General features: G+C 35.7%; 2 protein-coding genes across 12 annotated transcripts; both read right to left on the minus strand.

Moving 5' to 3' along the window:
* Window positions 1-839: 839 nt before the first annotated feature.
* LOC130051878 (uncharacterized) lies at window positions 840-16,142 on the minus strand. Of its 11 annotated transcripts, none has more exons than XM_056154953.1 (6): window positions 15,923-16,142; window positions 7,668-7,774; window positions 4,772-6,214; window positions 1,865-1,921; window positions 1,533-1,568; window positions 840-1,388 (listed from the first exon to the last, which is right to left on the minus strand). In XM_056154953.1, exons 2-5 carry the CDS (start codon window positions 7,720-7,722, stop codon window positions 1,558-1,560), a joined length of 1,566 nt encoding a protein of 521 aa, XP_056010928.1. In that variant the 5' UTR covers window positions 7,723-7,774; window positions 15,923-16,142; the 3' UTR covers window positions 840-1,388; window positions 1,533-1,557. The 11 variants fall into 11 exon arrangements, 10 of the variants coding, with proteins under 10 accessions (XP_056010928.1, XP_056010926.1, XP_056010927.1 ...); XM_056154951.1 differs by lacking the exon at window positions 15,923-16,142 and adding an exon at window positions 10,127-10,328; XM_056154952.1 differs by lacking the exon at window positions 15,923-16,142 and adding an exon at window positions 9,990-10,145.
* A 3,192-nt stretch (window positions 16,143-19,334) lies between these two features.
* Window positions 19,335-21,888, minus strand: LOC130051880 (uncharacterized). Its single transcript, XM_056154955.1, has 2 exons — window positions 21,730-21,888; window positions 19,335-20,402 (listed from the first exon to the last, which is right to left on the minus strand). Exons 1-2 carry the CDS (start codon window positions 21,817-21,819, stop codon window positions 19,434-19,436), a joined length of 1,059 nt encoding a protein of 352 aa, XP_056010930.1. The 5' UTR covers window positions 21,820-21,888; the 3' UTR covers window positions 19,335-19,433.

Raw genomic sequence — 21,888 nt, forward strand, 5'->3', positions numbered from 1 at the left:
CCACCACTGCCAAGTTTAACAAACCAAAGACGCGGGTTATGCATTTTTTTCTCAAATGTTAGCGACCTTTATTCCAACAAACCAAAGAAAATATTTTATCATTTAGATGTACCACATGCCATTGCCATTCTATTCCATTTTTCAGTATTAAGCATGATTAAGGTTTACTTAGAAATTGATTGAAACTTTCGATACAGACGTGTTCATTTAGTAATAAAATCTTATTTCTTTTATCAATGCCGTGCGAACGGACTAAACATGACTCATGAATATGTTATCCTTTAAGTTATTAGCATACATTAAAATTGACTTTTCAACAATGATGGGGAAATCCCCTTCTATATGAAAATAATTAATGTAGAGGACATTAAGAATATCTATGTGGTTTTTCTATTAATACTTGCGAATGCTGTTTATTGAATTCGTTATGCAATGACACTGATATATAGGGTGCACGTATTTTCACTTCTAGATTTCCTGAAATGAGAAAACATCTACAGTGTCGTATTCCACATCGACAGTTTTCATTTAATTAAAGTTATTGATTGACATTTAATTAAAGCTAATTGATTGACAGTACTACAGTTTAGAAGAAATTTATTTAAGTTCTCCATGATAGGTAATTCGGGGATTTCTTTTCTGTGGCCCAATGGCGAATAACTTGGACAAACTAGGACAAACTCGCCGACATCCATCCTACAGTGCTCATTTTCGGAACTCTTCTCGTCAAAGTTCGGCAACTTATGTTTAGCGGGTTTTTCCATCCGACATTTTTCATCTTGTAGCAGGGTTTAGGAGCTCAATACTGAACAGTGAGATAGAAATTATAAACTCTTGGATAAGACATGGTGGGTTTATTTGAAAACATTTAATCTATACAAAATATATGTACAACTCAGAAAAAACACAACATGGTAATAAATAATTGAGTGTATAAAGGCTGAATGTTTTGCTCTCCGTTTTCAGGACTGCAACGTCCAATCAGGCCTATAAGAATTAATATACAGAAAAAAAATGTACACCCTGATTAACAGTAAGACTCAATTAGTGTTTTATTTAAAACTGGTATGTATTTGTCTTGATTCCGTGTTACTTTATGTAATTAGATATTGAAATGTACTCAGAGAGTCGTACACAAACATAGCTGACGAGTGTTTTTGTGTCTCCGGCCACTAATACAGCTGGTCAATTGTCCGATATGTCAGCTCCGGTATCTATATCACATTGAGATGAGTTCCAATCACATTATATTAATAAATGGATTAACTCCATTCGATATGCCAGTCACTATATCAAAATCAAAAATATCTTCATACGAATAAGGAACGTTTTTTTATTATAAGACCGTGTCTTTTAAATGGAAACAACTCTACGAAATCTGTCACCACCTAGAATAAGAACAAAAAGACACGTTTGAAATAACGCAAGCATTGATTGGTAACTCGCTAAGACAAATGTTTTAATCAGCATTGATGATTTATGTTAACAACAACTCATGCATTGTAGCGTTTTTCCTCATTATGACGACTTACCAATTACATAATATGCCCCTGGGCTCTACCGAACACCTGCAAATCGTAATGAAACAACAACCATGAGACTTAGATGAATTTATAAGACGTTATCGTAGGCTTCGTCCTAATATACACAATTTACATATTAGAATAGAACAAATGTATCAACAGAATATTGAATAAAGATATTTTCGATAACAAGTTATGCATACATACATGTATAATCGACAGGAATATAAAACGAAATTTCAATATTTCAATAGTTTGAGTTAACGATTATATTTTTATGATTTGATAAATATATGTATAAAAGTCTTAACACAGTTGAGAGGACTAGCTTCTGACGTTACCGTTGAATGCTGGTGGGTTTTTAAGGAAAGACTCAAAGAGACTCTTCAGATCAGTTCCTGATAATATAAAGAAACTGAACAATTAATTCCCTGAAATGTGCACCGTGACCCTAACATTTTTCAGGGTCAATGATTATGTTTTTGTTTACTATTATCTACTTGTTCTAGATCTACACGTGATTATACTGATGGTAAACACCCGACCTTAAAGTCAATCTACATTTCCAATCGTACACCTTTCACCTGGGTTTACACACGAATGATTCTAGTAAAAAGCGGAATCATTTACTATCAGGATTGAAAGCTTTTGAATTAAGTAAAACAATTCACAACGAAAAAGAGAAAAAACTCGAAAGTCACTTGTGCATCACATTAATTTTCAAGGAATCCCAATCCGGCATAAAAAGCTTTCAATACGCGCCTCCGCTTCCTCGGGAGGCTTGAAAATAGCAACGAGGGGCTAAACTATTAATACATATGTTGCCAGCATTGCTTAACAATAGTTATCAATTTGTCGTGGTGCTTTTTATTGATAATCATGAAATGCTTATTCTGGAAACATAAAAACATCAGTGATTTAACACCCACAGAAAGAGTGAATAAATCAACGTTTGGTCTGATGGGCGTCCCATCGCACACGACCAAGACCGCAGTCAGGCACGTTCAAAGTCAGGGACTAAACCCGAGAGAGAGTTTCGCACCTCGTCCAGGAAAATAACAACAATTTTATGATATGTCTACGTAATATATCTACATCTCTTTCTACACGTGTCGATACTACTATTCGTTTCATCATCCCTCTAAACGTTTCTTGAAATAAACGTTTTTATATTCAACATTAAATTGACTTTGGGACGCATGCTCATGCAAACTTACGTGGTGACAATTCTCGCCATTGTGGAAGTGTATTCCGAAAAAATCCTGATTTCAAGAAAAAAATTCTGAATCTATATACATGTATTAATAACGAAAGATTCCTCAATAAAATTGGTAGAAAAACAGACTTAGTAATCATCAATTTTCAAACTATAAAAATACATTGTATTTCGTAATCTCAAAAAGTAACCTACACTCATTCATTAAATGATAAAATTGAATTGTATAATTTTGTTTCCCCCGTACTAATCCATTTCACGTTATTCTTTACTCTTCTTTTTTTTCTTTCTTTTTTCTTTTTTGGTTTGTTTTCAAATTGACATGCACTGAGCATCAATCATGAATATTAGCAACCGCCTGTAAATCATTTGGACAAAAAACGTCGGTATAAACCCTACCAGAGACATCAAAATGCCTTCAGAATACCAGGAAATACGGCAGAGATACATATATTTTGTTCTTTGGATTAATTGTCTTGATAGTTTGTTTGATATTAGACGTTATACAGCATTGCATTTCCATAAATGATCTATGATTATGCATATGAAATACATGCATTTACGATAATGTATACCTGTAACTAATGCCATCAATACATATTTAACTCGTGAAAATACTTGGAAGAAATCGACAGCCCGGTATGTTTGTCATTTTCAATTATCGCACGAAATCAAGCGAATATTCAATGAATTAAATCCACTGTACGCCAACTCATCTCAAAACAATCTGATAATTGATTAATAATTAGTGTCTCTTGTACATATGACGACATCTTTCAATTTTATTGTTTTATAAGATGTTAAGCATTCCAGCGATGTTTGGATTTAAAAAAAACAACAACAGTTGTAACGATGTAAATTAGGTTACAGTGCACGTGTTTCTGTGTTTTTCCCCTTGTAATAGCATTGAGAAAAGAGGGGGGAAATACAAATGAATGAACATCAAATAAAAGCACTACATAACACGTCAACAACAATGCTTTGGACAATCTACAAACTACAAAAGTATCATAACAAATCATGCATAGTAAATTGTAAGTCCAAACCAAAGAAATAGTTAAGAATTATTCAACCAACATTCTAGTCAAATCTAAAGCATATACATATCTAAAAAGCAACGAAAAGAAGAATACAGATTTTGTTCAGCATGAAACCTACGTATCTCCTACCAACTAGAAAACAGTGACAACCAAGAAAACGAGACAAACACGACTATATAGTGAAACACGATTACAGCGAACATGCTTACAATGAATTCACGCTTACAGTGAAGCTATTTTCATCCCCTGTAGCTTTAAAACATAATAACTTATTGGATATAACGAATTCCGTTTGTAACAAATCAAAATTCATTGTCCTTAGCACTTCGTTGTAAAAGTATTTTGCAGCAATATTTCCTTACACTTATAATAACTGTATTTAACATTCATGCAAAATCCGTTTTATTGAATTATCAGTGTTTTTTAGATAAAAAATTATAGCAAATTTGCAAATAGTACATTTTCAAATCAGGCAGGTTAATTGCCATGTACTCGTTAAAAAGCATCTGTACTACATTCCTCTCCACAATACAAACATTGGTTGTGAAAGATGTGTTTCTTAACACGAAATCGTGTTTAAACAGGAATGTTTCTTTGAAATCTCTGATTTTCATAAATTAGAAACACTCATACTTGAAAATTCAACTTAATTACTGTAACTCAGGAAATTAATGTGTGTCTGTAGATTTACTTTTTGGAAGCATGTAAGATATATTTTTTTTAAAAGATCATATGTGAAAAAAAATAATTGAGTAGACTAGGAAAAATAATTTAAAATATCTACAACTTTCCAGATTTACTGAATGAATTACGTCACAGAAGTTAAACGAATCAGAGGATAAAGCAATTCAATAACTACAGATATAGGAATGTATATTTCACAAGTACCATGCAGCAAGCAACGTAAATATACAATAAAGAAGCAAAAAGCGGAGTCATCACAGACTACAATAACATGGTTAACAATATGTTCATCTCGTTGCATTACTAACCGGAAGAAGAGGACGTTCCGGTCATAGTGCCTGTCTGTCCTTGTCCAACTGCCGAGGGAATAGCAGACTGTGATGGGATACCCGTGTTCCCAGACGGAGCGGCGGCAGGTGACGCCCCGCCACCCTGCTGCACAGTGTTTGTGTAATTAGAAGACACTTCAGATATATATTTTTCAATTATTGCGTCGTTTGCGCCTTCTTCGAACAATTTTTCTGCGATAACGTTTCCATTTTCGTCTTTTATTGTGATAAGCGTGTGACTTATTTCGGCGCCAGGTGGTATAGATTCTCCATTAGCTAAAGTACCAGTTTCTCCCGCTGTTGAAGTGCCAAATCTGTCTAAAGCTTGTTGATTTGTAAGATGTCCATCAAAACTATGTTCGGAGCCTGATGAGCTAACACTGTTGGGCTGAATCGTCTGCGGTAATGATGAAGCAGGCTCGGAATTTGAATCGGTCAATCCTGGAGCTGGCGGAAGTGCACGTATGATGTTTGCGGACGACATTGGCAGAGAGTTGTCTGGAAGTTGCCATGAGTTAGAACCTGGATGTGCCCGAAGTGGATCGATCGGTTGCGTTGCTTGTTGTGTTGCACTCTGTTGCACTTGTGGCAAAAATCCCGCCATTTGTTCTGATTGTTGTTGTTGCTGTTGTTGCTGCCCTTGCAGTGCCATATTTAATGCTTGTTGTCTTCTCATAAGAGACTGCTGTAATTGCATTCGTTGACGCTGTAAATCTGAAAACTGTTGCTGCTGCTGCTGTTGTTGCTGCTGTTGTTGCTGCTGCTGTTGTTGTTGCTGCTGTTGTTGTTGTTGTTGTTGCTGCTGTTGCTGGAGTGATGCAGAGTTATCTGTTGAACCAGTAAGAGGGGGGTTTGGCACGGCTTGTGTAAATGGTGATAAGTTGGGGTCAAACTGCGGTGATCCAGGCACACGGCGCTGCGAATTTCTGCGAGCAAATAGATCTACAGGAAACTGGGGAATATTTCGCATTTGCTGAAATGTGGAGAACTCGTTTCGCAATGCATTTACATCGTTTCTGTTTGCTGACGAGGTAGCAGGTCTGAGAAATCTATTTCGATTTTGTTGTGCAAACGTGTTTGGGAAACGATTGCTTCGAGAGTTGGAATCTGGTGCTTGTTGGAACGCACCAAATGGAGGTCTGACGAAATTCTCAGATGGCCTATTATTGGTGGGACTTCTTGGTCTGTTATTAGTATTACTGTTTATTCTATCTGAAGTTCGGCGTCCAGGGATGGCCATATCGTTTCTGTCATTATTCCAAAATGGTGGGCGCTGGTTGATTACATTCCCTAATGTACCAGAGCCAGGGGGAAAGGGGAATCTTCGAAAACCTCTCGGTAGGGGTGGGGGTGGAGGAAATCTTGGGAATGGGGGTCTATTCCTAAACATAAATCTTCTATCTCTAAATCTTGCGACCTGGGCTGCAAAGAAAAAAAATTGACATTAGAAAATGTCTGCTCTGAGATTGAATGTGGAGGTGACTTGGTTTTTAGCATGGAATTCTAAGAGAGATATATTCATAAATGTTCTTTGAGATGTTAAACAAAACATTTCCTCGTCTGGGACATTGTTTCGTGATTCACACAGCAACTGATCAATGTTCTGAGTCCTGTTTTACAGCTTGAGTTATGTCTAGCACGGATAAAACACATTAACAAAATGAAAAGAGTCACTGATTTTAAAATAAGAATTCATATTGATTATGGATAGCTTTGATAATTTTTGGTAAAATTCCATAAAAACTACATTATTATTTGTCACCCGTATATACACTGTGTGTGTGCATATATATATATATATATATATATATATATATATATATATATATATATATATAAATTGTATATGAAGTTTAAGTATATGAAGTTTAATAGTGAGATCTCATCTATGTTTCGTCAAAACGTGAAATTACGAAACGATTACACATCGTCATAATGGCGGACTTCCTTAAAGAAACGAGAGAATAGATATGGGTAATATATCCCTTGTTCTTTTAAATTTTATTTCATTGACAGCTAGCTTAGTGAGTTAATTTGGGAGACTGCAGATTTGGTGATTTTGAGTTCCAGTCTTGTAGGAATTTTATTTTTTCTCCAAGTGACTTTCTACTAATTCTCTTTTTTCAGCAATTCAAATAGATTTTATTTAAAGCTTTCAATTTAGAAATTTTATTCTCCACTTTTCATCCATAATTGTTTTCTCTATAGTGTCTTATCCATCCTTAAAAAAGATGTTTGAGGTGGTTCATGCCGAGATTGACATTTGTAAATGTCATACTGGATTTACGGAAAGGAAAAGTTCATCACTATGAAATAAAACTGTCAGTACTATTTTGAGCCAAATCCTGGTAAATTTATATTTCTCCATATGGGACCCAATTTGACTTGGAACCAAAAATACTTTTAGCCATTTATATAAATGTTTTTCTTTCTTAAAATGCAGATTTATGGCAAATTTACAGAAATGACAATAGATGTATACGTCCTTATTTTCGAAAAGTTTCAACATAAATGTAAACATTTTTTGACCAATTAGAAAGTGGTTTTTTTGAACCAAGATCTTAAGAGCTTTTAGAGAGAAATGGCTCCTGGTCTCAGATCTATTTCATCTTATCACGGGTCACTTGGAAATTTGGATAGCCTAAATACGACATACACAATAAAAAGACTGGGATATTCATATTACTGTGTAACAAAATATCAAACGTAATAATGAGAAAGCAAATCAGTGGATATGACCAATCAAATAGTGATCACCTCGCTATAACTACAGGTGTGTCATTAATGGCTTCTTCCAGGGTTTATATCTTATCTGGATCTATATTTTAAAAAGTCTTACTAGGAAAACAAACAGTAGCGTGGGTATTGTACTCACCATTTGTATAAATAATCCCCTCCAATAAGAACAAACAGAGCGGCAACAGATACATTGTCTTTGATTATGAAGTGAAATAAATTAGCAGCTATCCTTCTAAACGTAGCCTGCAAGTAGAAAACACAGACGGAAATTACAAACTGTCGATTGAAGCAACATATGCTATATCACTGTGATTAAAATTCCATTCTATGTCATCAGGAATGAAATCAAGCATGGAGGGGAACTGACGGAAGTTACCTTTGTAGCAAGGAAACCCAACTCTGTCAGCAGTTTTCAAATAAACAAGCTAAAATTTAGAATCCCATATTCCTGTACTTTATGATTTAACAGAAAGTTTCGTTGTTTTTTAGATGTTAACAAACACGAAGTTGTATAAATTCTGTGCAATATTTCATCTCCAATTACGTTTTATGTAAATGGATTTCTAATGCAAAACAGACCTAAGAAAAATACCTTAATTATCAAGCCTGATTATGTGCCAGTGATTGTGGTTTTATTAAATGCTATATATAGTCATAATTAATGACCATAATGCAATTGCCAACACACTTCAACATTGTTATTATCATGTGTGTAGAACATTTAAGAAAAAAGTAAAGTTTATATCTTATTTGACTCAGGGGTCAATGCTGTGTTTCGACGACAAATCAAGTAACTAAGGATTTAGAATTACTGTTCAAAAGTGTTAGTTTGGTTCTTTATCACAAAGATTCATCTATATACAATACCGATATCTACTAATATCACAAAAATTCATCTACACACAATACCGATATCTACTAATATTACAAAGATTCATCTACACACAATACCGATATCTACTAATATTACAAAGATTCATCTACACACAATACCGATATCTACTAATATCACAAAGATTCATCTACACACAATACCGATATCTACTAATATCACAAAGATTCATCTACACACAATACCGATATCTACTAATATCACAAAGATTTATCTACACACAATACCGATATCTACTAATATCACAAAGATTCATCTACACACAATACCGATATCTACTAATATTACAAAGATTCATCTACACACAATACCGATACACATACCCACATTTACTACAGAAACGATTCTTCCCATTAGTACATGTATGACGTTACGGTGAGGCCGCTCGCACCTTCATGTTTAGAGTGAAGATGTGAAAGCACGAGGATGACAAAGTTAAAAGTGCTCAATTACGAGGGCGATGGAAAGAAACGTGAAGGCGAAGGAGCGAATTTCTCCATCTTTGCCTTTTCACAATCAGAAGTTGTTGGTAAACAAGCGTGAAACCATAAAAATGGCGTTTATCTTATTTCCAGCCCTTAAAAGATTGTAAATACTTTTAAGTGTATCCACACACGGATATGCAAATCTCAATTTCTTGCTACATTATTTTCTTGCTGAAATTCACTTGATAACAATAAAGCTGTCGTGTTTACAGGGTTAGTTCATTACCGTATATAAACATGTACACATACATATCGCCAAGACATCAACTTGATTTATATGAACATGAACGCATTTTCTTCCTGCAAAAATTGTGCTTTATTTCAAAACTGTTTATATATATAGCAGTTATCTTATTTCGGTATTAGTGTAATCAATCAAGTTATCTCTGACATGTGTATATCAAAAGTTCCTCAGACGAGAACGCGAAGGACGAATCAGCGAAAGTATGAAGTTGCGAAGACGAAAGTACGAAGTTGCGAAAGAGCAAAGTTGCGAAAGTGGAGGAGCTATGTCAGTTTCGCACTTCACTGTACTAGAAGGAGTGAGTGACCGGATCTGAACACTATACATCCATTGGAGGAACAATATAAATGTCATAAATACCAGAGATTCTTCCGCCAATAACATGATGATATCGATAGTATAACCCTACATCCGGATGAAATTCGGATACATCTTCTATTTAACTGTTCCGTGGGGGTCTAAAGGCGAGGGGGCATACAGAGAATCGACAGTCCCCATCTAACTCTTTACTTTTCTATCCTAAGAGATGGATGATCAAACATGTACACGTTGTGAGACCGATATCAAATTCTAGTGACCTCCTGTATTCATCTCGCCCTGAATTTTTCTCTCAATCTCTTCCAATTTTCTCTATCTCTCCCTCTATCTTTCTGTCCATCTATCTATCTTTTTCTCCATCTCCCTCTTTCTTTCTATCCCTTTATCGCTATTGATTTTAAGAAAGCAAAGCTCAAAAGGGAACAGATTTATATAATGAATATGATTGTATATTAGAGAAATCCATTATAATTGATTGGTATAACAACATCAAAGTAAATAAAAAAATCTCATCTATACCAGTTTTTGGAAAGATTGAGCAGTTTGAAATCCACGATGTAAGAAAACAATCCAAAGTGTGTACCAAACATTCACAGTGTATACCAAACAATTCACAGTGTATACCAAACATTCACAGTGTATACCAAACAACTCACGCTGTAACAATCCGACGAGAGTTGTTGACCTTCCACCTTCCGGTGCAACGCAAATAAACAATTCCAACAAAAATCAACTGAACCGATTAACAGAACACATCCTCTTTGATATCACATCACTTAACACTTTAAGAAGAAGGTACTTTTGAATCTGAATGTCTTAATTCAAGGATTTAGAACGGAACGTGTTACAGCGTTTTCTATTGGTCAATGTAGGCGTCAAGGTAAGGGCAGGGTCCAGGTTTAATCGGGCAGATATAAAGACTTCCTACAGACATCCATTATTAGTGCCCTATTCATTCAGTCGTTAAACAAACATCCGTCTATGCTCTGTACCTACCTACAAGTAAAAAACTATGTTGTGTGTACTATTCTCAATGTGTACTAATATACCCTTCTATAAGTCAAAAACTACAAGATATGGAAAAGATTTCCCAGAAAAACTCAATTTATCCAGTATGGATTTAATTCCTGGAAAGAGGTATGATCGGAATGATCAAATCTGGAGAGACATATTTATATGTATTAATTCGCAGAAAAAGGTATTATAGACAAAGACTTGGACAAGAGTTCACCGAAAGTTCGTATGGTTAAAGAAATTTAATGTATCATGACAGCTAAAACTAAGGTGTCTATTTAGTAAGGTGATTTCACGGAGCCACAGCTATCCTACCTGGTACACAATGAATGTCAATAGGTTAGAAAGAACAAATCGATTATTTAATGCCAAGATCCCCAATCAGTATGCAATCGACATTTTTTTGGTAAAAAGAGACAATGCCTTTATGTGATGTAATGACATCAACGATAAGGGCTGGGATAGAAACCTCCCCGCAATATTGTCGTCACATGGACCATGTTGTCGTCCCACGCCCTCGTATTTATCATAAACATACGCATTTTCACATCGAGAAAGAATACCTTTGTAACAAACAAATATATAAAACAATGCGGTGAAAGTAGGCAACTATTGAAGGTCTGGTAATATGTATTCTATAATTAGTCGGATCTAGTAATGTCTGTAATATATTCTATTTAAAGGGAGGGTAAATGAGATACTTCACGGAGAGATTTGATTGTCCTCTTGGACAAACTAGTGATTTACATTTTGATACACATATTGCTCCACTATAATCTTAAACTCATTTTGATACATATTTTGGAAGTATTCTTGTTAAATACGACAATTCGTTGTTTGATTTAATTTCTATTATATCGTTATTTTATGTTGGCATTGTAACAACTTGAAAACAAGGGTTTCTGGAAATAGTTGCCGTACGCGCTCTTTGTACGCCATATAGAATTCCTGCATCATCATTGATTTCATTTCATTTAAATCTATTGTGACACGAATGTCCACAAACGTTTGTCATAGCAATACATCGTCTTAAAAAACTATGATGAACGCCAACAGCATGAAGTTTTGTTGATATACGCCGCAGTTGTTCAAACTTCTCAACCCATTTACATAGATAGGAACTCAACTTTATGACTTAATCTTCTCCACTCAACTGATTAGATACGCGAGATCATGTTCTGCATATAATCAATTTTTAAATCTAGGTAGGCCACTCACAAACAAGTTGATGATACAGAGGGTTTAACGGTCTCGTTTAAAGTCAGCATTACGCAAATTCTATTCTTTATTTTCAAATACAACTCGTCGCTAGATCGAATGTTGTCTGACGTCTTTCATAACAATTGTTAGGATGTTCTGTACATGCAACTTTGACTATGATTTACACCGTTGACGGTTGCCTGATCACAATATAGGGTTCATGACGGGCGTGATCGGTCAAAAGGGGATACATACTCCTAAGCACCCGATTGCAAAGGACTCCGCGTTTACCCTACTCTAAATTCTGGATTCTTCATAGGGTGTATGTGATTGATCGCTGTTCGTTATCTTCTCTTTTTCTTTATCAATATTAGTGAACAAAATATTTCTATCATGCACGCTTATTTTAGATAAATTACTTATTGCACATAGACAATAAGATTAATTTATAATTTACACTACATGGAAATAACAAAGTAGAATCTACTAAGTCAAAGCAAGGTTACACCTTGGGCGCTAAGTAATGATCATCTGGATTGTCAGACGTTCGTCAGACAATGTACAAATGTCAAATCTCCAACTCTGCAAGTATAGCTTCAGTCACAGTGGATGAGACAACGCTTAGTTTGATTGATAGCCAAAAAATGATCGGAGTACTAATCAATTATAAAGTCAATCAATCAAATATGCATTAGCATTTGGGAGCGAGGTATTCTGTAGTTGTATAATTTTTGGAATATGCATTGTTTTACACTTGGTGTTGTCTTGCAAGGTTAGTAACATAACAAAGGTACGACTGAAAGTACACATACACTATCATCATGATTTTAACATAATGTCGACAGGCGTTAGAACTTTATTGGCGGTACTCCGAATTCATGTAGCCCAGTATGGAGCAAGCAACAGAGAAATAAATGTTTCTTTGTATTTTTCAAAGAAAAATGAAACATGCTTGTTCTGATAAATTTCTTTGACCTTTTTAGGTATAATTTGACCTTGCTGATTCAATATTATACACGTACACTGTAGTTCCTGTCTACATATCGTAATAGATTTTAAGAGGTAAACAAGCACCCACTTGTAGAAAACCCCTTTCGATATAACGTGCAGGTTGTTATTTGACCAAAAGGGTTATAATGCACAAACTAAAGTTTCAAGTGACCCCAATATATACACGACTATTTCACAGATAAGAACAGGAGTGGAAGAGGGTTTCTCGATGTTATGTTAGGTTTTACGTAATGAAAGCAACTTTGATTTTTTTTCCTGTTTTTGTTTGATATGTTTGAAATTCATACGTACAGTTACACAAAAGTCACACTCATGGTAAACGTTCAGGGCAATTGACCAGTAAGGGATAATTTGATGCACCAAAGCATAGACCTAATTTTTTAAAAGTTTCGTCCAAAGATGCCCGACTTTCTCTTCCAATGCCGAGACATAGGAACTTTGTTAAGGTGGCTCACTACACCCAGAAATAGTTTCTCAAATCAGTACGAATTGATTTAATTATACCCAAGAGATATGATGATATACAAGAAGTATATATGCCAAAAAGGCAAAAAAATATACAAATTTGGATAAAAACATGATTTTCATAAAAATTATTTCATTACATATGAACAAAAGACTGGGGAATTTGAACTCGAGATCTGCGGTTCATCAGCCCAAATGCTTTAACCACTGAGCTACGATGATAGGCAAACAAATCGATCGATACATATAATTTCACAAAACATTTAAATCGCCATCTTATGACGTGGTCTCATACAGAGTATAAGTTTTAGTGTAGTGAGCTACCTTAACGCCGCAAGTCCCGCGCGGTTGGGTTTCAATTTCCGATTACCCGGACAAGAAGCGAGCGCTCTACCAATTGAGCTACCGCGTTCAGATCATTAGAATGTATTTCACAAGTTGAAATCCGTACTAGTTTCAAACAGTAGATTTGAAGTGCCTTGTGAAACCATATGAACTCGTAAACCGACCCGTATCGTCATGGTTCATGTACAGACCTGTGTGGATCTGGGTTAGAATAGGTCCTCAGTACCCCTACTTGTCGTAAGAGGCAACTAAATGGGATGGTCCTTCGGATGAGACCGCAAAAATCGAGGTGTGGCACGATATTTTAAAGATCCCTCCCTGTTCCAAGGTCGTAAGCACCGAGCTTAGGCCTAAATCTAGCAGCCCTTCGCCGACATTGATGACGTCTCTGTACAAGTAAACTTTCTTGAGAGGGACGCTAAACAGTATAAAACCAAACCTGAGAAATGAATAACGTTTCATCACCCCGTTCAAATAAGAGCTCTAGATAGAAAATAGTGTAAAATTACAAGAATGCACCCATGAATAGAGGGCATACATGTACTTTAATTAATGGCACCGCCAAAAATTCAACTGCAAAGCACAGGTGGATCCTAATGCTGATCCGGAAAATAGACAATGATACGGTCGGAATGATGCATTGTTTCAATGTAACTCTGTGGCGGATCTAGAGAGAGTACTGTGGTTGCACCCATCCCCCCACGTTAGCGGAACAACCTTCAATATAAAAAGTCATTTTGTTGCGATTTTAGGGTTTTATAGTCTCCTTTATGTGGCGGAAAGGTAGCAACCACCCTTTGAAAATAAATTTTCTCGATCCGCCCGGACCCTTCTACTCATAAGAAAATATCAGTTATATCTGTGAAAACCATGTAACTGCAATTGAAATCATTTGAAGGATTTGGCATTGTAATTTATATTATTATATAGCTAATAAATAGTCTAATATAAAATCTGCGTAAAATCTAGAGAATGTTAGCGTTCAATATCCTGAGAATTTATTGACGTTACCGTAACGACGTAAACAAGCAAAAATGGCAGACGACGGTCCTCCGAATTTGACAGAGCCGGTATTTGATATTTACTTAAGCATTATGTTTTACTGTACATAAATTATGATGTCCCCATTTACAAAATCAGTTTGCTTCATGTATTAATGACGGGTTAAATATTGAACAGTTAAGAAATGCATGCTGTTATTGCACACTGGCAATATTGATGAATTCTCGTCTATTTTGGAGTAGTTTGAGTGAAAATGGATATAACTTAACAACCAAATACTTTAGCTATATAATAAAAGGGTTATTGAACTTATATAGGTGAATATTGGCACTCGTTGGCTGTCAAAATGCACTCGCAAGCTCGTGCATTTTCACAGCCAACTCGTGCCAATATTCACCGATATAAGTTCAATAACCCTATATTATTCGGTTACTTTAAAAAGTGATTACACACCTCGATAAAGGTCAATATCTTCCTCACTGTAAATTTAACTGCACCCCTCGATAAAGGTCAATATCTTCCTCACTGTAAATTTAACTGCACCCCTCGATAAAGGTCAATATCTTCCTCACTGTAAATTTAACTGCACCCCTCGATAAAGGTCAATATCTTCCTCACTGTAAATTTAACTGCACCCCTCGATAAAGGTCAGTATCTTCCTCACTGTAAATTCAACTGCACCCCTCGATAAAGGTCAATATCTTCCTCACTGTAAATTTAACTGTACCCCTCGATAAAGGTCAATATCTTCCTCACTGTAAATTCAACTGCACCCCTCGATAAAGGTCAATATCTTCCTCACTGTAAATTTAACTGCACCCCTCAATAAAGGTCAATATCTTCCTCACTGTAAATTCAACTGCACCCCTCGATAAAGGTCAATATCTTCCTCACTGTAAATTTAACTGCACCCCTCAATAAAGGTCAATATCTTCCTCACTGTAAATTCAACTGCACCCCTCGATAAAGGTCAATATCTTCCTCACTGTAAATTTAACTGCACCCCTCGATAAAGGTCAGTATCTTCCTCACTGTAAATTTGAATCTACATGTATGTTTTACTTGCAGAAATCTATAAAAGAAATTTTCATTTCGGCAAGCAACGATTTCTCTTGTCCTTTTGACCTGCCTTTCATTTGAAATTATATAAAAGTCAGAGAAATATATCATCTTCATGAAAAGGATTTAGATGAATTTGGATAAATTCTGTAATGCTATTTTCAGTATCCTTTAGACGCAATATTTTTCCTATTGTGTATAGTTCTTCTATTCAAAATTATGATGCCCTTTAAAAAGAAACTGGAACAGTTACATATCTAATTAGAAAATTCATTTATTATAAATTACAAAATAACTGATAATAGAAACGAATATAGAATAATACATGATCATGAAAATAATATTATATCTCTAACCTGTGAACCTGTTTAATTAATTCCGCTGCAAAAGATATCCCCGTTGTTTAGTTGTTCACAAGTAAACCACATTTTTGCATCATACAATTAGTTCCAATTACCGAGGAAAATTTTGGCAATTAATCGCAAGTCGAAGCATGAAAACAGCCTCGGAATAGATCATCTATTGACTGCACTGCAGAAAGGTGTGATTATAGGTTGATAGAGCGCACAGGACAATGGGTCATGTTTGGTTCTTCCTTCAGGCGACAGGCCTTGTCTATAGAGCCCGTGTCGTAGTAACCATCACAAATATGGAGAAACCAGGACCAGTAACATAGACAGTAAACTTATCGATATGATTGATTGAATGATAGTATGCTTGTAAAATATGTCCCACTACAGAACCCTCCTTTTCATTATTTGTTTTACGTGTAGGTTATTTGTCGTCATATGAAGCAGGTCAATTATTTCAATATCGTTCCTCTCACCCGTTGCCAACATTATATTGGAGTCGTAAAATTATTTAATATCTTATAATTTGAGTACACACATTTTTCTCTTTCGCATAAAATACCTGCTGAAATAAAGTAGCTTCTAAAGGCAAAGAAATGTAACTCTAAAAGTCGTTTTCATGTCTAAGTGATTTACTAGTCATATTTCCAAAACATTGTCCTTTTCTTCGTTTATTATAATTTTTTCAATATATTTCTATCGATAACAGGTTTTTTTTAAATGCAATGTTAAATATCAGCAAATTCTGAGATTGTTCATGACAATTAGTCTCTTTTGAATGTGAAAGGTCTATTGGACATGTGGTTGCTTCCGTGTGAAAGGTTTGTTGGGCGTGTGGTTGCTTCAATGTCAATGGTTTGTTGGGTGTGTGGCTGCTTCAATATGAAAAGTTTGTTGGGCGTGTGGTTGCTTCAATATGAAAGGTTTGTTAGGCGTGTGGTTGCTTCAATGTGAAAAGTTTGTTGGGCGTGTGGTGGCTTTAATATGAAAGGTCTGTTAGGCGTGTGGTTGCTTCAATGTGAAAGGTTTGCTGGGCGTGTGGTTGCTTCAATATGAAAGGTTTGTTAGGCGTGTGGTTGCTTCAATATGAAATATTTGTTGGGCGTGTGGTTGCTTCAATATGAAAGGTTTGTTAGACGTGTGATTGCTTCAATATGAAAGATTTGTTGGGCGTGTGGTTGCTTCAATATGAAAGGTTTGTTAGGCGTGCGGTTGCTTCAATGTGAAAGATTTGTTGGGCGTGTGGTTGCTTCAATATGAAAGGTTTGTTGGGCGTGTGGTTGCTTCAATGGCAATGGTTTGTTGGGCGTGTGGTTGCTTCAATATGAAAGGTTTGTTGGGCGTGTGGTCGTTTCAATGTCAATGGTTTGTTGGGCGTGTGGTTGCTTCAATATTAAAGGTTTGTTGGGCGTGTGGTCGTTTCAATGTCAATGGTTTGTTGGGTGTGTGGTTGCCTTTAATCTTTGTTCAGCTTTTACCTCAGTTTGCATTGAGAGCACTTCAAACTTTACTTTGGTTACAAATGTTAAATTTACATGCAGATGTTGTGCCAGGTTGTTTCTTCTTTTCCTTTGTTTTGGTTTTTTGGGGGTTGTTTTGGTTTTTGGGGGGTTGTTTTGGTTTTTGGGGGGTTGTCATGGTTTTTTGGGGGTTGTTTTGGTGTTTTGGGGGTTGTTTTGGTTTTTTTGGGGTTGTTTTGGTTTCCTTTTTAATTATTGTTTTGGTATTGTTGTTCTGCAGCCTATTAAAGAATTTTCACTAATAGAGACTTCATCAACTGTGGATGAAGTGCCATAAAATTTGACCTGGTACTCAAGGTCATAGCAGCGAGGTTCTCTATCGTGCCAAGGCCTATTTAAGTATGACCTTGAGTTTCATAACCAACCCTAGATTTATGAAATTTCCCCTTCAGCTGAAGTCTCAATATGAATGAAATATTCTCGAAGGAACGTTTGGATTTGAACAGTTTGTTATCATGTAAACATAATAAGAGTTAGACAACAGCGGAGCTTAAATAAGCTTCTCCTTTAAGGTGGTGTGCCTGTTTGTTGGTTAAAAAATACGTTCCGTCGAGATTTTCTCACTCATATTAAGACGTCATCAGCTGCAGGTGAAGTACCAAGAAATTAAACCTATAATTAGCGGCACGGGACCTCCGTTTTTAAAGTCATATCCAAAAGTCCCTTGATTTTCACTATCATATGACGAGCGTTTGGCAAAAGAGCACTCACTACCTATATTTACGTCTTATGCTTGACGTCCGGGACCATGGCACGAGCGGCGCTCGAACTCACGACCGCCCGGTACCGTCACGGAGTACAACGTACCATCCACATAATGATGTAAGTAAGAAATTACAATGTATAAGATGACAAAGGTTTTATCCAGGAGAACTCGTACCCAGACTCTGTAAGGGTTTTTGTAGAGGTTTGGCATCCATTGTAGGTACTGTAACTCGCATGTATTCGTCCCATTCTCTGGTATATCAAACGTGTTTAAAACTGAAGCATAATTTTAAAGAATTTCGTCTTTTGAAAGAGAACATGGAAATTATGTAGAATTACTATGAAAGGTGCAGATAACGAACAGCGATCAATCTCATAAATCCCATAAACTATACAAAATAGATAGTTGGGCAAACATGGACCCTGGATTCACCAGAGGTGGGATCAGGTGCCTACAAGTAGTAACCATCCCCTGTCGATCGATCACACACGCCGTAAGCCCTATATCTTGATCAGGTAAACGAATTTATCCGTAGTCAAAATCAGTGTGCCACGAACGGTCTAACAATCGGTATGAAACACGTCAGACAGCACTTGACCCAATGATAGTTTGTATTGGCAAACTAGATCGTTATAACAACCATAGAATTTGCGAAATGCTGACTTTAAACGATAATGTTGAAACCCTATTACCATCAATTTGTTTGTCAGTAGCTTGTCTCGATTTAAAAACTGACCATACGCAGAACAAGCTCTTGCGTATCGAATCAGTTGAGAGATATATGGAATAAAAGCCAAGTTCGTTTAAAGAGTTACTCTTCATCGTCATAATGGCTGCCTTCCTTTTAAAACATGTATGAAAATCTAAATACATATCAGCAATATTTGTCAATTTGAAATGTATCGCCTAGCTGAGTAGCTCAGAAGGTTAGCACGTCTGTTACGTAGCCGGTGATGATTTGGGATCACATTTCACCTCAAATCGTCGCCCTCCTGAATTGTCGCCCGCCAATATTTCATTAACTTTTTTTTAAGGATAGATTACTCAGAAGTTATTTTATTGTATCCCCTCTTACATGGGGGTACAGAGGTTTCACTTGCTCTGTTTGTCTGCACTCATACATGTATATATTACATTCCATTATGAAATATACTTGTAGTCATTTATCATAAAATATAAAACCAGACAGCACTTTTCAAGACAAAAATCTGAAACATATTTTTATTTATCATACGTATGATTAATACATGCGATATGAAGTATTTCGTAATATACCCTCACTTTTTCCTGCTCATATAAATTCGATCACGTTTGTTCTGTTAACAATTTCCCGGCACAGATACCCCAGGTAAAACCATGGATTTCCGTTTCCTTTCGGGGTATATAACTGAAGTTCAGTCTGTGGTTTAAGTGCTTTTCGACCCCGATTTGAATACATTGCAAAAAGCACCTGCTGATCAGAATTCATCAGGTGCTGATCTAGGAAATATAACAATGCTTTACGATACAATTCTTCGAATTTGATGAAAATATTTTTTGTACCTATAAACATCCCACCGCCTACCCACACCTTGTTATGTCGAAATATCTCATATGGATTAATTTCCATATGTCGACGAAACATTAGATTAACTGATATCCGTCCTGGATCTTGATCATTCGGAATTTTTAATTCGAAAAATTGTTCGCTTCCGACTAAATCTCTAAAATATCCCACGTCCAACCACGCGTAGTACGGTGTGTTGTATATATTCTTCCGCGCTGCATCCGCTACGACTGTAAATTTTGTATGCTGTGCTGCAGCATACAATGCATTGACAGTGTTGGGATGGTATGCTGGATATCCAGGCTGTTTATATACTCTCTGTATCCTGTCCACCAGCCCGAAGGACCAAATCGACTTCCTTTCCTCATAGAAAATTTCTGTTTGGTAATTCAATTTTCCTTCAGATCTCAGTTTCTTCATCAAATCTACGAATTCTTTACTGTCTGTGTAAACTACAAGGGGATTCATTAAATACTGGAAACTTTTCATCCAGGAGAAATATGTATTTTTGGTGAATAGAGCACTTGACCCTTTTTTAAAGGTTCCGATGTTCCAATAAGCTGTCACAATCGTTAGGTTTGATGACGATATTTTTCCGTAAATCCAATCGCCGCTAATTCTAGAAAATATCCACGAAAGAAAATTTTGCAGACTTATATTATTCGGATGGGTTGATGTTATACGCAGATAAATCGATTTTGGTATGTCCCATGCCTGAAAGAAAAACATAAGAGATTATAAGATTTATAGACATTTAACTTGTTTCAAATGAAAAACGTGATTGGTGTAGTATAACCGATCGAGATCGAGAGAGAGATGATCTTGTAATAATCGAGTGTCATTATAACCACGTCCATCGGTATCTGAACATAATCAACAATATTATATGGGGTAAGTGACTTGTACCATAGTTTACTATTATTCATTATATTTTATCATAGCTTTCGGAAGCGGGGTCGCCTGTTTACAATATGATGTCAATAGTTATGTCTTTACATTACACTTTGTACACCATATATTTCTATCATAATGACTGTCTATCACCGAAAAATGTACATGTTTATTTATTGTTTTTAAAGTGCATATAAATGTTTGGACTGTTGGTTTTGATATTTTTATTTAACATTTACACATTCTCCGACTTTTAGTACCGGTAATGGCTTTTAAGAATTGAAATTAAAAAATTCATATAAAATTCTAAGAACACATATTCGTGCATTTTTCTGTTTAAGAATTTAGCAATATATTCAACTGACGATGGTGGTTACTCTTTTGAAAATCCTATTTGATATCCTGCATTCTAATACATATTTTGACTAAATTGGCTGGAAAAACATTTACATGTATATACAATTTTTTTTTTTTAAATGTTGAAACATACATGTAAGAGAGAATTTTTTTTTAAGAATTGTAAGACGCGAAACCATAAAAGAAACACAAGTCTGATTCACTCTGTCCGCTAAACAAGTTTATCTCTCAAACGCGTTCTTATCACGTGACTGGGACTTTTATAAAACTCTTTATAAATGATACCGTATATTTCTACGTACACGTGTTTCTCGACTTGAGGAGAATATGGAAACAGAAAGTCTTTGGGACGAGACAATTGACGATATCATCTTGTATCAAAGTTTAAGTGAGATTGAGTGCGAATATCTATAATGCATTTGGAGAACTTAGTCTGAGTGAGTTATCCGTGTTTGATATGTGCAATTTTGATCTGGAGGAACTTCATACAGTGGACAGTGATGTTTTTTTTTCTTTCGAGAATGTGGGCTGGATTTGAAGAAAAGTGTGGGTTATGTACAGATAACCCACACTTTTAACAAAAGAAAGCACGCCAAACTATGGTACAATAAAGACATTTGAAAGAATAATACTGACACATGTACAAAACAACAACAAAACAAATAAATAAGTGGATAATGAATATGAAAATGTCCACTTCTTAATTAATATTTCAATTTGATCGTAGGTTTTCTCTCAATACACGAAAAATGCCGACATATTTTATTACTATATCTACAAAATCAGTACTTACTGACAAGTTAGTCCAGATAGATATCATCAAAAGAAATACCATGAAAACAAAGAAGAATAAAAGAACACCCCAATGTCTAAACCTCGGCATGATAATAACGTGAGCATGTGCGCCTTTTTAAAGGTAGAACACGTACATCACCCCTACTAACGTTATTGT

The sequence above is a fragment of the Ostrea edulis genome, chromosome 2 (genome assembly GCF_947568905.1).
Source record: "Ostrea edulis chromosome 2, xbOstEdul1.1, whole genome shotgun sequence".
Lineage (NCBI taxonomy): Eukaryota > Metazoa > Mollusca > Bivalvia > Ostreida > Ostreidae > Ostrea > Ostrea edulis.